The sequence below is a fragment of the Mixophyes fleayi genome, chromosome 4 (assembly GCF_038048845.1).
Source record: "Mixophyes fleayi isolate aMixFle1 chromosome 4, aMixFle1.hap1, whole genome shotgun sequence".
Classification (NCBI taxonomy): Eukaryota; Metazoa; Chordata; class Amphibia; order Anura; family Limnodynastidae; genus Mixophyes; species Mixophyes fleayi.
In genome coordinates this window covers 64,970,378-64,988,034 of record NC_134405.1, presented here as the reverse complement: position 1 = coordinate 64,988,034, position 17,657 = coordinate 64,970,378, and the positions used below count along the sequence as shown (strand labels likewise).

The window sequence follows — 17,657 nt, the reverse complement described above, 5'->3', positions numbered from 1 at the left end:
CAACGCTACACAAAAAGACTTTTTACCTGTTCTCCTTTTAAACAGAACTTACTAGAGATTTTTATTCGTGGACGTTTTCAACAGGCACGTCCCCTTAAAGATATCAATGCCCTTCCTAGTTTGAGTACTTTACCACTGTTAGCACCCGATATCAATCAAGAATATCAGTGGTTGCAGCGTATTTCCTCCCACATCTCCCAAGTCGCAATCACGGCTGCACTAAATCAACCATGCGGTCCGATCGCACCGCTTACGGATACTAACTATCAGTAAGCTTTGCGATTAATATTTGGGAATGCCGCGAAAACCTTTTATTTTCGCTTCGAGTATGCCATGCATACTCTGTGGTGTCTCTTTATCACCTGCTCTTATTCGAACAGAACACCACTCACACAAAGGTTTCTTTATATCCTGCTCAGCCCTAGAACAGAACCTTTGTTGTCAGGTCACCTTTTTTACCATGCCCCGTCAGACACACCTGAACCAAAGCGCTATCAATTTTAAATAGTTCCACACTGCCCTCCCAATACTCAATCACGGCCTTGCCATGCGGTCGATTTGCACAGCTCAATGATTCATTATGCGGACCACAGATAACACCGCAATGCTCTGTCCCTTCCAGCAAACAATACCCTTTATCAGTGAATGTCGTGATTAGTATTGGGTGCACGTGCAAAAACCTATAGTTGCCTATTATACTTTTGCCTTTATGTATAAATAACATTCACATACACACACATAACCTTTGTTTTCTGTATAGAAAATAAATTTTCCAAACAATGGCACTATTTTTTTCAGAGATTTTACCAAGTGATTACACTATGCATAGATAACAAACTATGATCATGACTGTTTACACACGTGGCAATATTACCAGAAGTACACATACGCAAGGCAGGAAGTACACATACCCTATGCAGGAAGTACACATACCCTATGCAATGCAATACACTTTAAAACGTAAACCGACAATAAAAAGAAACATTTTTCTTTCTTGTCCCTAGATTCTAATTAGCGTTCCTTCAGTCTATGCAACAACAGACATTCGGTCTCTCAACACAAAGTGAACCACAGGTCTTAAACACATTGCGTTCTTTCCTGCTATGCGACGCGTCCGTCAATCCACCCTTTGTTGAGGAACCGAATAACGTAAGCGTTGCATACCTGCCGATAACGTAACTCCTAAACTCACGAGCCCCCAATTATTAAAGTAATTCTATCGTTTTCAAATAAGCATTGCCCAAGCGATTGTATTGTGTTTCTAACGCACAAAGTTATTTATTTTAGCAAATGTAAATAGTCAACAATTCAATACATTATTATATTGCAATAAAGTACAGTACAGCCAATACCAAAAGATAAATACATACATACCGCTGCAATCGCTGCGCTTCCATGGGTCCCAATGGAACAGTATATCTTTTAGATAACTGTGGTCAGAGTAGACTGGCTGGCAGCTGCAGCTGTGATCATATATATATTCATTCAGTGTTACAGAGAACAATGCAAATGACGTAGCTTGCTTCTTTAGGTCCAGACAAAGGGTATCTCCAGGGCAAACAGGCCATAGGCTGATTCAATCTAAGGAATCCAAAGGTGGGGGTCGTCCCTCTAGGGGGTCTGCTCCTTTCATGGCCAGCATCATACAAAGGTTCATTCCCTAATATCAATAACTAAAGTATGCAATGTGCGATCTCTTCGCCGACTGCACTGGACAGCTGCTGATGAATAGGGTTTCAGTATGATACCAGACATGCCACCTTTCCCACAACCTGAACCATATATATCACTGAAGAGCACATATAATCTTATTATATAAACTAATAATAAACCAAATCCTATCTGCTCATAAATTACAGTGTAACGGAACCAATATGAATATGAATTATATAAATAACTAAATGTTGTAATGCGAGTGTGTGCGTGCAAACGATAACCAATGAGCAATGATAACCTCAGAAAAAGAAGAAATAAGCAAGCAAACATGCTCCAGGTTAGGCTTGAACTCACAACCTCGGCATAGCTTAACAGATACTGTCTTATAAGTACCGCGCGCTGACCGATTGCGCCACTGGAGCACTTTAAAGACACATCGTTTCCCTACGTTTCTATGTTTGGTGACCAGTTTAACTGTTAATAAATTATCTAAGCAAGGCTTGTTCATCAAAATTTAGTTACCTTTTATTTTCACAAATATATTGCACCCAACAATACAGGGAATACAGACACTTATGTACTGTGTAATTCTGTATATTTAAATGTAAGGCAATATGATCTCACATGTGATCTGGGCGTGAAGTAAAACATTGTTTATTGGGTCTGTAGCATCTAAAATGTCAGTATGGTGCGTGTCCAAAGAAATAGTAACAACAAAAATGCAACCATTTTCTAACTCGATGAAAAGATTTTGGAGGACCCAATGTTACCATGGTAAATGGCATGTTAGCTACTGCACCCACAGGAATGTCGTGGTGGATGAAGCCTTTTGGTAACACAGTTTGACCAGTCGCAACAAGCTTAAAAACACAATCTCAAGTGGTGAAGAATAAGCAACAAACCAACTTGCACCCCAGATGAGACTTGAACCCACAATCCCTGGCTTAGGAGGCCAGTGCCTTATCCATTAGGCCACTAGGGCTCAGTGAGACTTGTGTGTGTGCCTGATTTTTTCCACAGCAATCAGTCAATTAAATGCTTGAAAAAAGGGAAGCTGTTTTGTGTTTTTTGCTTTCCAAATTCCTGCAGGAAATGTGCTGGTACTAATGAGAGCAAAAAATATGGGCCCTCATGCTGTATTGCAGTAAAACGGATTGCTGCAACTCTTTTACCAACGGTAAAAAGTCTTTTGCATTGGCACTTTGTTGACCGACTTGAACCCACAATCACTGGCTTAGGAAGCCAGTTACTCATCCATTAAGCCACTTATCCATTAACTCAAAAAATGGAAAGTTGTTTATTCTGTTTTTTGCTTTCCAAATCCCTGCAGAAAATATGCTGACATTAATGAGACCTAACAATATTGGACCTCAAGCTGTTTCACTGTACTCAGCTATCTCATGAGCTCTAACACTCTTTTCATCACATTAATAAAGGAATTTACATGTCTAGCTTGCTATATGTCCAAAATAGTAATGTAAATTGTTCTTATAATCTTAGTATTCCATCGCAGGCTCTGAGAACTCTGATGTCATTGCCGTCCACTTGAATCCCTCTACACTTTTGTATTTAGTAACTTCTCACCCATGAACATTCATTGAGAGGCGCTCCACCCGTACACTCATTCCTATATTCTGATTCTGTTCCTTCCTCCAAATGTCTTTTTTTTTTTTTTTTTTACTCTGGCTTCTGAGCATTCCTATAAAACAAAGTTTATTACTTTATTCTTGATCAGGTGTGGTGCTTCTTCTTTCATATTTCACTCGGAGAGCTCTGTCTGATTATAGGATTTTACACTCTTTATGTATTCCATGATTAAAGTTTTGCTTTGTTAATTGGTACCTTGTCAGAATTAATATTCCCTGACCATGATTTTGCAAGTGATATATGTAACCTATTTCTGTTTCCTCAGGTGTACAACACAGAGTTAGAATCTATTCCAACATTTCATGGGTTGCAGGATTTTTGCCAGACATTTAAACTGCAACGGCCAAGGTCCCATGATGATGATGATAATGATGAAGATCCCCCAGTAGTAGGGGAGGTAAAAGTAGGTGTTAGTCAGAATCTAATGTGATTTTATTTACTTAATCAATTCCTGTTTACAATATAGTATGCACATTCTATAGGCCTCATTTAGGATTTACTCCACTTTGGAACATCTGCAGCTACTTCCCCCACAGCTTCATGACATTCTAGACACTGGTCCCCAGGATTGCCTGGTTCGGGTCTACATTGTACGGGGGCTCCACCTGCCACCACGTGACAAGACTGGCTTGGTAATGATAATCTGACTTACTATTTACATATGTGTATTTGTTGTAACTATCTTCTTTTTACAGAGAACCAGTATATGCCTTAGCAATGTGCAGTGATGGGGTCATGTGGTAATCCATACATGTTTTGGGATTTATGTAAAAAAGCAGATGTTTACTAAAATATGAATATATATAGTTCTTTAAATTTCCAACATTTGTGTCTCATATTACACTGTCCTCTTACTATCTAAAAGCTTTTACTGCTAACACATCTCACAGGTGGTCACACCTCTTTTCTGATTAGCACACCTTTACAGCAACACACACTACAGAAATAATGTGCTTCAAAAGCGCAGAATATATACTATTTTTAGTATGGTGAAAATGTATATATTTTAGGAGTTAGGTATGGTATAAGTTTTAACAAGTACATTTAGATTTACTGGTTGACATGACTTACATTAAAATGTAACTCCTGAATCTTTGATGGACAGCTATGAGCATCAGCAATCTCCCCAAACACCTCTATCATAATTCGCCACTGAAATGCTTCATTGGATGTGGTTCTGGTCTGGTGGGAACTGATCTGTCTACATCCAATGAGCTTAAAGATCTGTGTAAACCCTGGATAGCTCAATAATGCCCCACCTCTTATAAAGAGCAGTCCATCACATGCGCATAGTTAAGTGCACAATTGTACTTATAGCTATGTGCCAACTAAAATTGTTACTAATCTCTCTTCCATCAGTGTGACTCTTACATAAAAATCTCACTTGGTGAAAAGAAAATGGATAACCGAAAGAATTATATACCGAGCACCCTAAATCCTGTCTTTGGCAAGTAAGTGAGTGCATTTGTTGTGGCCTGAGCACATGAAACCGAGATGCATAAAATTTACTAAGACCAATTGTATCAATACTAATATTGGAGACATATAAAATTCTCGAACGACTCCCAGCCTTACTGTTGGACTTGCAATGTTGCTTGAAATATGGGCTAGCCAACTTGAGGCATGGTGTTTAATAAGAATACTTGTATTCACCAGGGACACTCATAAGGGAGTGATGGGTTACACTTCGGTAAAGCAATAGGTTGCAGACCCTAGGTTAGTCTCAGTAGGAAACTACTGAATAATAACAGAATGGTCAGAGAAGAGGCCAAAGTTGGACCAGCAGCACATAGACACAGTCAGTAAAACTAGCGGAATGTTAGGGCCAGGCAGCATGGGTTTTTTAATGGTAAACAAGGTTGTAGGTCACTAGCAGACAAAAGTAGTAAGAACAAGAGATAATCAGACAAGTTTTAGCACAATATGTAGGACAAACAACCAAGGTACAGCATCTGTTGTTCAGGCAGGGCAGGATTAGGAATAGCCAAGTTAGTGATGTGGGTTGTGCACCCAAAAACACATTCCAAATTCAAGTGATGCATGTAATTGAAAGCAGCTACAAAATAAGTAACTATGCGGTATTCAAGCCTATGGAGAGGTTCTCACGGATGGGTGCACTGGGAACATGGCAAATGAGTTCTCTGTGCTTGAATCTGCACAACTGGAGCTCTAGTCAATTTATTAAGCTTTGCTTTTCTCAGCATAGTAACATTATCTCAGGATGGCGTTACCTGTCTTTTATAATGGGATTGTCATGCACCAGGCTCTTAGGTCCTGTTACTTACCCCTCCGCTGTCTTTCTAACTGTCCCTGCAGTCTGTGGGCTCTGCTGGTCTCAGGTCTGGGTGCTGCCCAGTGTGTTTCCACTCCAGAGTTCCCTCCAAGACCAGTGACTAGGCACTGCCATCTTGGATTCACTCACTAGTCAGAATGCTGTTTCAGCTCAACTGACCGCAGCCTTCAATAAAAGGATAGTAGTCTCTATAAACGGACTTCCTGGAGCTCTAACTTTGCAACATTGATTCATCAGACGCTAACCTGGTTTTTAGCTGTCTGCAGTCTACTCCGTAGATTCTGCCCAGACAACACAGTCAGCACTCCGGTTCCAGTCTGGTCCAGAATTCAAGCTCCAGTTTGGTTCAGCAATCCGGTTCCAGCCTGGTCTTCATTGCTAAATCTGACCACTGTTTTGCTACTCTTGACTTGCCAGTCTCCAGTACCATCCATACTTGGTGATTTTCTGGACTCTTAGCAACCAACATTTGCTCCAGTTTTTTCTTCCCCATGCAAAGGAACCTAATCAGGCCACCCAGCTTCTTGCACATAGTCACCAGTCCTGTTTCAGAGTCACAAACCAGCCCGGCTGCAGACAAATCTTCAGAAGTGACAGGGCTCTAGCTGAAGCCTCTCCTCTACCTCTGGATCCCTCTCCTCTGAAAGTGCTATGCATATGGCTCTTTTTCAATTCACAGGTAGCATTACACTACCGTTGAATGGCAAACAAACTTTGTGGGGGAAGGGGGTCTTCACTGGGGCAGAGCAGCAAATTTGTTATTGATTGTTATTACACTGTATCACTAAATAGACACAATTTTTTTCCTCTCTTGCTCTTTTTTATTGTCTCTTTTTCTCTCTATCTCTTGTTTTCTCTCTCTTTGTTTTTCTATAGATTTTTATCTGTTTTTCACTTAATTTTATCACTCTCTTTCTCTTTTCTCTCTATCTTGTCCCTCTTTTTGTCCCTCCTTTCCACTCTATTTTACTCTCAATTTCTTTCTCATTTTCACATTTTTTTACATCTCACTAAATTCGTTACAGCAGCAGTTAGACTGACAAAGCCTTTTATAGTGTTCTGTGATGAAACCTGATAAGCCATGATGAGAAATAGAACTATTGTCAGAATTCTGTGAGGAATACTTGAGGCCAATTTCTGCCAAATACAGATGGCCTGATTCATAAAGGCACGCAAAATGAACATACTGTGCATTTTTTAAAAATGCACAGAAATCAGGCATTCGCACGTCCATATTCAACAAGGAGTGGGTGAAGAGTTGATGAATACGGGCCTAGGTCCGCTCTGCTCCAACAGACAATACAGGAGACGTCCAATACATATGTGGAATATAAAATCCCAAAAGAATGCCAGGGGCGGGCTAGGCAGGGGCCTATAGTCTGTACTTGGTGGCTGGCCCCTCCCCCGGGACCAGCCACCTTCTTCAGTTGGCCGCGAATCCTAATGATCTGTACCCCCTCCCTCCTCTCCACTATGTGTGCGCGCGTGGCGTGCCTCTATTTGTGTCACATGGGACGCGCACCACGTGGCAGGTGCCGTTTCATGTGTGAAGAGATGAAGAAACTGACAGCGCTTGCGGATTGAACCAGGTAAGTGCGAGGGGTGGGGGGAAGGGATAGTAGTATATTAATATATGTGTGTGTGTGTGTGTGTGTGTGTGTGTCAGTATGCCAAATTAATGTGTGTGTGTGTGTGTGTGTGTGTCAGTATGCTAAATTAATGTCTGTGTGAAAGGGAGTCAGTATATGAATGTATTGTGTGTGTGTGTGTGTGTGTAGGACAGTATATGAATGTATTGTGTGTGTGTGTGTGGGGGGGGGGCCAGTATATGAATGTATTGTGTTTGTGTGTGTGGGGGGGCAGAATGTAAATGTATTGTATGTGTGTATGTGTGTGTGTGTGGGGGGGGCAGTATATGAATGTATTGTGTGTGTGTGTGTGTGTGTGTGTGCGAGTGTGTGTGTGCAGTGGGGGCTAGTTGTTGGGAAACAGATCTATTTATCAAATGTGAATACTATTATTTAATGTTGGGGCTGGAGGGAGGCTTAATTATAAACGTGGGTGCTATTTTGATTTAACATCGGGGCTGGTTGGAGTTTTCTAAATTTCATGTACCCATTTTATTCCAAATAGGGCCCCCAACATTCCAGGATCCAGACAAGCAGCAACTGATCTAAATACACCAGCAGTCACAGCTGGTGAAAATGACAGGAACAGGTAGGAGAGAGCAAGACAGACTGCTAACTGTCCTGAATCTGGTGGGACAGTCCCGAATTTGGGTGATTCTCACTTAGTCAGTATTTGGTCTGACTAGAAGGACAGTTGGGAGGTATGTCTTGCTTCACACTTACCCGTGAAGGCAGAGCTACATGCACCTAACATCATAGGGGCCCCCCTGTCTAAAGTACCCCCGGCCCCCCAGAGACTTAATTCAGCTCTGGACCAGGGTGTCAGATTGACACCTAGTGCTCTGCTACTCCTCCCAGTAGCACCCCTCATATTTGTTTTAGGTTAACCCTAAACCAAATAATAACCTTATTAGTATATAGCAGTGGTTCCCAAACTTTTGCAGTTCGCGGCCCCCTTAGAGTCTCCAAATTTTTTCAAGGCACCCCTCCAAAATAATTATTGTGCAGTCCTGTTTTACAAGTAGTTGGGTCAAAAAATTGTAATAAGTATTTAGGTCAGGACAGAAATACTTATTTAGTTGTATGCAAAGATGCCACCCCGGCATCCAGACACTCTGCCCTCAGGCACTCTGCCCCCTCTGCATCCAGACACACTGCCCCCTCTGCATCCAGACACACTGCCCTCTCTCACACTGCCCCCTCTGCCCTCTGTCACGCTGTCCCCCCTCCTCTGCTCTGTCACACTGTCCCCTCTCCTCTGCCCTCTCTCACAATGTCCCCTCCTCTGCCTTCTCACATCCTGTCCCCTCCTCTGCCCTCTCACGCTGTGTCCCCCTCCACTGCCCCTCTCACGCTGTGTCCCCCTCCTCTGCCCCACTGTGCCCCTTCTCTGCCCTACTGTGCCCCTCCTCTGCTCTCTGTCCCCCTTCTCTGCCCCGCTGTCCCCATCCTCTGCTCTCTGTCCCCATCCTCTGCTCTCTGTCACCAACCTCTGTCCCGCTGTCACCATCCTCTGTCACCAACCTCTGTCCCGCTGTCACCATCCTCTGCTCTCCTCCTCTGCCCGGCTGTCACCATCCTCTGTTCTCCTCCTCTGTCCCGCTGTCACCATCCTCTGTCATCAACCTCTGTCCTGCTGTCACCATCCTCTGCCCCGCTGTCACCATCCTCTGCTCTCCTCCTCTGTCCCGCTGTCACCAACCTCTGCCCCGCTGTCACCATCCTCTGCTCTCCTCCTCTGCCCCGCTGTCACCATCCTCTGCTCTCCTCCTCTGTCCCGCTGTCACCAACCTCTGTCCCGCTGTCACCATCCTCTGTCCCTCTCCTCTGTCCCACTGTCACCATCCTCTGTCACCAACCTCTGTCCCGCTGTCACCATCCTCTGCTCTCCTCCTCTGTCCCGCTGTCCCCATCCTCTGTCCCGCTGTCACCATCCTCTGCTCTCCTCCTCTGTCCCGCTGTCACCATCCTCTGCTCTCCTCCTCTGTCCCGCTGTCACCATCCTCTGTCACCAACCTCTGTCCCGCTGTCACCATCCTCTGCTCTCCTTCTCTGTCCCGCTGTCACCATCCTCTGCTCTCCTCCTCTGTCGAGCTGTCACCATCCTGTCACCAACCTCTGTCCCGCTGTCACCATCCTCTGCTCTCCTCCTCTGTCCCGCTGTCACCATCCTCTGTCCCCCTCCTCTGCCACGATCCCTCTCACTCTGCCCCGCGCCAGCCATAAAAAAAAACAAAACACAGAAACTTACCAATCCGTCGGGTACCGGGACCCAGCAGCCTCCTCTCTCCTGCAGCTTGTTACTGACGTGGATATTCAGTGACAGCTGCAGGAGAGAGGAGGCTGCTGGGTCCCGGCGCCCGACCGATTGGTAAGTTTCTGTGTTTTGTTTTTTTTTATGTCTGGCCCGCGGCACCCCAGTGACAGCGCCGCGGCACCCCTGGGAGCCGCGGCGCACAGTTTGGGAACCGCCGGTATATAGTATGAAGCAAAAAACAAGCCCTTTTGCTGGTAAAAACATCAGTGGGTATATTTACTAAACTGCGGGTTTGAAAAAGTGGAGATGTTGCCTATAGCAACCAATCTGATTGTAGTTATCATTTATTTAGTACATTCTACAAAATGACAACTAGAATGTGATTGGTTTCTAAAGGCAACATCTCCAAACCTGCAGTTTAGTAAATATGCCCCCAGGTTTTTAAAGCAAAAAAAGGGCTTTTTGCATTTTGATAAATCAGCCCCTATGTTCAGTACTGTAATAGAACATTATTATATTACCTATTGCTATAAGATTTATACCTATTATAATCAGCCAGGTATGTGTAAAAATAAATAAATAAAAATTGCTGTAGGGAGAAGGAACATATAACATAAAATGCAATATAAAGTGAGGTTTGTTTTATGTTGCATTATATGTTTTCATTATTTAAGATTTATCACTTATAATAAAGTATCGCTGGGTTAAGCAACACTAAAATAGCCTCTTTTTATATTGATAAATATATATTGTACCGAAAACCACCCTTTAAGGATAGGCCGCTACTTATGGGCCAGTGCTGTGGACTTGCCCCCCGGGCTAAAGTGTGCCAGCCAGCCCCTGAAGAATGAACAGAAAAATTAAAACTATTCAGCTATTGTAACCTGTTAATAATATAGTCAGTCATGACAAAACAAAATATTTTTAAAGTTTTTTCTTTCCCCGTTAAATGCATTTCTTATTATTACAATACATAAAATGCATTTTTACAGTTTCTCCTGATTGCAAACACATGTTCAAGCTTGTATACGGGACCATCATCACTAGTAATCAGAGCCGTAACGAGGCCGGTGCGGGCGGTGCCGCCGCCCAGGGCGCAGTCTCAAGGGGGCGCAGTGGCCGCCTGTACCGGCCTCTGTGTGAGGAGTGAATTTTTTTTTAAAATTAAACAGACCTCAGATTCAGACTGCCGGCCGCCCGGCGCATCCAAAATGGCGTCGGGCACCCGGCTCCACCCCCTTCTAAACTCTGCCCTCTGCCTCAGCATCTGATGTCATGACGTTGCTAGGCAGCAGAGGAGCAGAGAAGCAGAGAGGAGCCAGGCAGCGACGAGAAGGTAAGCTTCAAAGCAGGGGAAGGGGGATGTGTTTTGCTATTATGGAGGGAGGGAGGGGGATGTAAGCTGCAATTATGGAGGGAGGGGGGGATGTAAGCTGCTATTATGGAGGGAGGGAGGGGGATGTAAGCTGCAATTGTGGAGGGAGGGAGGGGGGGGATGTAAGCTTCAATTATGGAGGGAGGGGGGATATAAGCTGCTATTATGGAGGGGGCATGCTGCTATGCTGTATGAGGGAAGGGGGGTATGCTGCCATAATGTGTGAGGGAAGGTGGGATGTATTAATATAATGTGTGATATGAGTGTAGGGAGTTTGGGTGTCTTAGTACATGGATGGGAGGTAGGCTATTAATTTAATGGTGACGTTTAGGTGGGGGCTAATTATTTAATGGGTACTATTTTATATGTGGGGTGCTGGTGGGTCAATTTAATTTATTGATGGGGCTTTTTAATTTAATGGTGGGGTCTATTAATTTCAGGTGAGGTATTTATCTGTATTGCAGTCACAATAATACTCTCTGTATTGTATGGTGATCATAGGAATGCTCTCTGTATTGTATGGTGATCATAGGAATGCTCTCTGTATTGTATGGTGATCATAGGAATGCTCTCTGTATAGTATGGCGGTCACAGGAATGCTCTCTGTATAGTATGGCGGTGAAACGGTGGAGGTAGCAACACCTGCAAGTATTGACACAACTACACAAGGAGGCGCGGAGTCTAACACGCCGCCGGTGTTCACCAGGGACCCCCGCAAGGAAGTTTGGACTTCGCGGCGAACGACGTGCAGGTCGCGGCCCTCCCAGGTAGCTACTTGCGAGATGGTAGGCTATTTGTGGTCGTACAGGCAGAGTCAGGATCCAGGCGGGCAGATGAGTTACCAAATCAGAAGGCAAAAGAGGAGTCAGCAGGCCGAGGTCAAACCGGAGTATTCAGTGCAGGACAGAAGGGAGATCTAAGAGCGAGGTCAGAGGAAGCCGGGTCGGTAACAGGAGTCAATCAGGAGATGGAGGTATATAAGGATATATATAATACAATACAGGAACGCTGGAGGCTAGATAACTAGTTGCTCTGGCACCCTAATGGTGTCAGAGCCAGGTATATATAGGAAGTGGCTGCTCCTCATTGGTGGGCAATGATTCGGCGGTCAGAGCGCGTCCCGTTGCTACGGCGACAGGCGCGCATGCGCACCACGTCGCCGGAAGAAGCGTCCCCGTTGCTTAGCAACGAGGCGCCCGGCCGGAAGTAGACGCTCGTCCCTGCGTGATGAGGAGGCGCAGGGACGGCGTCTGATAGGCGGTCATAGGAATGCTCTCTGTATAGTATGGCGGTCATAGGAATGCTCTCTGTAAGGTATGGCGGACACTAGGAGGCTCTTTATATTGTATATGTGTGTGTATGTATATATATATATATATATATATATAATTAATTTCGTGTGATGGTGATAAGGGGGCACAATGTCATAAAGATGGCTCCATGGCACGGTGTGATAAAGGAGAAACTGTGATGGAGGGCACAGTGGGATGAAGGGGCAGTGTGATACAGATGGTACCATTACATTTATGTTTTAATTTGTTTCAGTGAGTTTTATTTCAATAACCAATTCATTTTTTATACAGCTAGCATGTGATGGCTGCATTTAAAGTACTTTGATTCTATGGAGGCTTATTACATAAAGATCCTTACAAAGCCAGACCGAGAAGAATGGGGAGGGAGGGGGTTTCAGTGCGGTGTAGAACTTGTAAAGTGCTAGCCACGCCCCCACAGTAGGTTGACCACGCCCACTCTACGATTGACACTCCCACTTAGATGGGGGGCGCCGGTTCCCTGTCTCGCCCCGGACACTAAAATTACTAGTTACGGCACTGCTAGTAATCGACACTTAGACCAGACCTGTAGCTGATGCAAGTGATACGACAGAAAAACATGTACCTTTGAAATGCCCAAAGCTTAAATCGGATGCTGCTGCGTGCACTCGAGCTTGGCACGCTGTTAGTGTACATTAACTACGTGCATACGCCCATACACCTCTCTGTTTTGCTCCTGAAATTGTAGGTTGTAGCAAAAGCTCTTTGCGCTCAAAGATGAATTGGATGTTGCTGTGTTCTATGGCATATAGTTTGTTTCTGGTCATGCGCAGAACAATTTTACGCAGAAAACGGCACGTATCGACATTTACGTTCCTTAATGAATCCAGCCCAGAACGAGGTATTATTCCATGGAACAATTTTGAAAATGTTGCTCTTCTCTAGGTCAGGCTATGTAGGGTAAGTGTGCTCTTGCCCAGTAGCAAATCGGTGCTGGAAATTGTTATAAAATAATGGCAAGTATGTGTTTTCTGTGCAGACTGTTCGAACTGAGCTGTGTAATTCCATTGGAGAAGGAGTTAAAAGTCTCTATATATGACTATGACTTTTTGTCACTTGATGACAAGATTGGAGAAACTGTTATCGACCTTGAGAATAGACTCCTCTCACGCTTTGGTGCCAACTGTGGACTACCCCAAACCTACAGGGTGTGAGTATTATTCAGGCTGTGTCTGTTATATATAAGGGGGTTGAGGTCTGGGTTAACATTTATAGAAAATAATGTTAACTTCCACTTAAGATGTATTTTGAAAACTACTGATAATGCTATTTTATAGTATATAGAATATCTTTTCTATTTTAAGAAGGCTTTCATTTTTTTACTGTACAGGGAATTTTATCACCTTGTGCCCAACTCACACTAAGGGGTATATTTTCTAAACTGCGGGTTTGAAAATGTGGAGATGTTGCCTATAGCAACCAATCAGATTCTACCTGTCATTTTGTAGAATGCACTAAATAAATGAAAGCTAGGATCTGATAGGTTGCTATAGGCAACATCTCCACTTTTCCAAACCCGCAGTTTAGTAAATCTAGCCCCAAGATTAATTTTAGCTCTAAAATTGGATTGGCTCTAAGCAATATATATATATATATATATATACACAAGTTAACCCATGCATGATACTCATGCATTCTAGTCAAATCAAGCTACTTAAGGTGTTAAAAAGGTTCTTGTCATGCATTTGGGCCATAGCCCAGGCCTCAACCACCAACCACTCCCCACTGTCACCCCCGGCAACCACCAACCACTCCCAACTGTCACTTCTCCTTCAAGAAATATATATATATATTTTAAATCTTTATAAACACTTTTAACAATTAACAAATTAAATTAACAAATTAAAAACATCTTAGTATACCAAATTTCAGCCCTTTCTGAATTTTTTTTCCACACACACTAAGAATTTAGTAGGTCAGTGTATAACTCCGCCCAGCAGGTGGCGTTGCAGCTTGGTTTTATTTTTTCCACACACACACAGACAGACTAACACACGCCACTAGACATTTATATTATAGATATATATTTGTATCAAAAGCTCATATTTCTGTGAAACTGTCAAAGCTAAAAAATAAGTTCCATTGCATGCACAGATTGCTGGGAGTAAACCCAATCTTTTACTCTTGTCAAGTTTCCTCTGATTCAAGATATAAGGGGTGCGACCAAGTAACAACTAAATACAATATTCTAAAATTGGAAAGACTGGATAGTTGTTTCCAAATAAGGAGCACATATACTCCCAAGAGCGGTAGGATATATTTGGAAGGATACCATAAATTAGGGTATTAAAATATAACTTTTATTATCTTTGTTAAAATAAAGTAAAAATAAAAATAGCGAAATATAAGTGTTTGTGAATAGAAGTGAAAAAATATGCATATAAAAATCGCTGGAAGCACTATCTGTATCGATCCTAGATACTCATATGGCTCAAGGTAGGTAATCTATGAAAGGTAAGCTAAATAGGGCTCCTATGGCGGTTAAATCCCTATATGGTAATAAGCCCTTTGTAGCAGATGTATGCTCCTATATGGCAGTCAGCTCCCTATATATATCTCACCGAGAACAAATATATCTGTATAAATGCTATCAATTAAGAATACTATTCGTAGAGAGTAGGTAGTTGACTGTCTCTCTATTGCTTCACACTAGTGGGTAAATGTATCAAGCTGAGAATTTTCTGGCGGGTTTGAAAAGTGGAGATGTTGCCTATAGCAACCAATCAGATTCTAGCTATCATTTTGTAGAATGTACTAAAGAAATGATAGCTAGAATCTGATTGGTTTTTCAAACCCACCGGAAAACTCTCAGCTTGATACATTTACCCCTAGCCCTGATCTGGAGGAGCCCGGAGTCCATTACACAAATGTTTCCTTAATAACCATAGACCGGGACACAAGCAGCCATCTCCCTGAACATGCACATGCGGAACAGCCCACTCTATCGCTGCCTATATGATTTACCAATTATGGGGAGTGTATGGCTGACTGCCTGCCGTTTGCTCCGTGCTAGCTCTGGATTTAAGGAGCCTGTAAATAGTAACATAGAAATTCTACTAAAACACACACTGGATCAAAGTGCAAGCATAATGAAACACGCGTGGGCGTTATCGCTACTTGCACTTTCTGGTCCAGAATCAAGCTCGGCACGTGCAAAGTTCCAAATAGCGAGGACCAGAAGTCAAGTCGGGTCAGTACACAGATAAGCGGTTTCAAAGATTATAATATTAAGCCAGGTACAAAGAGCAAGGAACTGGAACAGAATTATCTAGCACCATTGAATTGAAGAGGGATCCTTCTTATATTGTATTCAGGTGCTGTTTGATGTCATAAGTTAACAGTGAAGAGGAACCAAGAGATCTCCGCATGTGCAGAATAACGGAGATCAATAGTCAGGTTTTTAGAATAAGCGCTGCCTGAGACTTTGGGCGATGGCAGCAACAATCCAGGAACCATTTAGATGGGCAGGTCGAGAGAACTGACTTGCCCAAACAGGCAACTTACCAGTGCAGAGGGAAAACACACTGCTACTACTGATCGTGACAGTACACCCCTCTTTTATGGGCGACTTCCAGGCACTGCAGACTTAGTGGGATGTTGTAGGAAAAAAAGTTTGTATCAACTTGGGAACATGAACATCTTTAGCTTGTTCCCAAGAACATTCTTCTAAACTGTAACATTTCTACTTAAGAAATTGCAACTGTCTGTGATGGAAATGAGAGTCCAAGATCTGTTCTACTATATATTCATCTTGTCCAATTATCTTAATGGGTGGAGGGGCAATTAGATGTAGTGAAGAAGATGTTGAGGGTTTAATTTGGGAAATATGAAAAACAGAATGAACTTTGCACATTGTAACAGTGTCACGAGCCGCGGCGGTACTCACAGCCGCCGCGGCTCGCTTCTAATGCGCCCCAGCGTCCCGGCCATCACCTTGACGACCGGGACGTCATTTCCTCTTCCTGTCCGGCCGTCACCAGGGCAACGGCCCGACGCTAGTACACTAGCGCTGCGTCCCGGCGGTGCTGGTAGACGGGCGCATGCGCATAGCAGGCAGCACGTGGGCTGATTCTATGAGGCTGATTAACAGGCATTAGCCTGCAACTGTGCAGGTCAGGGGCAAGCCCTGATTGGCCCTGTTGGATACTAGTAAATTAGCCTGCAGGAGTGTGTTCAACTGCTGATTGGTCTGTGTCTGTATTTAAGGCAATGAGGTCTGCTGCCTCATTGCCGGTTATAGCTTCTGCTTCCCAGTCTGCTGACCTGCTTTGTTCCTGTTCCTATCTATTAAACTTCTGCTGATCTCCCGTGTATGACCCCTGGCTTGGATTTGGACTTCGCTTGTGTATCTCGTGACCCTGACCTCTGGCCTGTTTACCATTTCTCCTGTCTGCCTGTGACCCTTGACCCTGGCTCGTTAACTCGATTAGCAACCTGCTGCCGGCCCTTGACCTCTGCATGGACCTCATCCCGCTTGCCTGGGTTCTCCCCAGTCGGCACACACTTCACGACCCTCTGTCAGTCTGCAGCCCAGTCTGTCCCCACCACCCGGGGCTCCAGTGAACACCTGATATGCAGAGTAGACTCCGGGTTGTGTTGTGCCGGCTGGAGGGGTTCCTAACATTATAACCGGCCTCACACTGAGACAAGGTAGTAATGGATGAAAGCGGATCCACACCGTCTCCGGCACAAGCCTTAGCAGGCCATGTTGAGTCCTTGTACCAGATGATCCAGGGATTGGCTGAGCGTTTGTCCGTTCAGGAGGAACTTGCAAAAACCTCGCAATCCACTCCAGATTCCACCTGTGAACCCAAAATGAATTTACCGGACCGGTTCTCCGGAAATAGATCCCTGTTCTGGAATTTCAGGGAGAGCTGCAAGATCTATTTTCGGTTGAGACCCCGCTCCTCCGGTACAGAGCAACAAAGAGTTGGGATTATCATTTCCCTTCTACAGGGTGACCCCCAGTCCTGGGCTTTTTCCTTGCCGCAGACCAGTCCTGCCATGCAGTCAGTAGACACTTTCTTCGAGGCATTAGGTCTACTATATGATGACCCGGACCGTATGGCCTCCGCTGAAGCTCATCTACGGGCCTTGAAACAAGGCCGGCGGTCGGCAGAAGAACACTGCGCTGAATTTCGTAGATGGTCACCTGATAGTGGATGGAATGACCCCGCCTTACGTAGTCAGTTCCGTCTAGGCCTGTCGGAACAGATTAAAGACTCTTTGGTGCAATACCTGACTCCTACCTCATTGGAGGATCTGATGCACCTCGCCATTAAAATTGACAGAAGAATTAAGGAGCGCAAGTCTGAGAAAGAGGCATCTTCTCTTCCATCTGCCTTGATTCCTGTTGTCACGGATCACGATGAACCTATGCAACTTGGAGCGTATTGTCTCTCCCCTGAGGAGAAAGACAGGAGGCGATCACAAGGCCTATGTCTTTATTGTGGCACTAAGGGCCATTTCT

The 17,657-nt window shown here is 44.1% G+C and overlaps 1 protein-coding gene and 2 non-coding genes across 7 annotated transcripts in view; 1 reads left to right on the top strand and 2 right to left on the bottom strand.

Moving 5' to 3' along the window:
• The window catches only part of FER1L5 (fer-1 like family member 5), a 676,118-nt gene that overhangs the window by 613,916 nt on the left and 44,545 nt on the right, over positions 1-17,657 (top strand). For 4 of the 5 annotated variants that reach the window (XM_075207347.1, XM_075207349.1, XM_075207346.1 and 1 more), the window contains 4 exons: positions 3,569-3,706; positions 3,786-3,935; positions 4,663-4,754; positions 13,167-13,337. In XM_075207347.1, the coding sequence (XP_075063448.1) occupies positions 3,569-3,706; positions 3,786-3,935; positions 4,663-4,754; positions 13,167-13,337 (551 nt within the window). The remainder of the gene's footprint in view (positions 1-3,568; positions 3,707-3,785; positions 3,936-4,662; positions 4,755-13,166; positions 13,338-17,657) is intronic. The other variant, XM_075207348.1, reaches the window with a different exon arrangement.
• On the bottom strand, positions 1,986-2,078 carry TRNAI-UAU (transfer RNA isoleucine (anticodon UAU)). Its single transcript is given in 2 exon segments — positions 1,986-2,021; positions 2,041-2,078. It is a non-coding gene; the product is annotated as a tRNA-Ile (tRNA).
• Positions 2,566-2,638, bottom strand: TRNAR-CCU (transfer RNA arginine (anticodon CCU)). Its single transcript has one exon. It is a non-coding gene; the product is annotated as a tRNA-Arg (tRNA).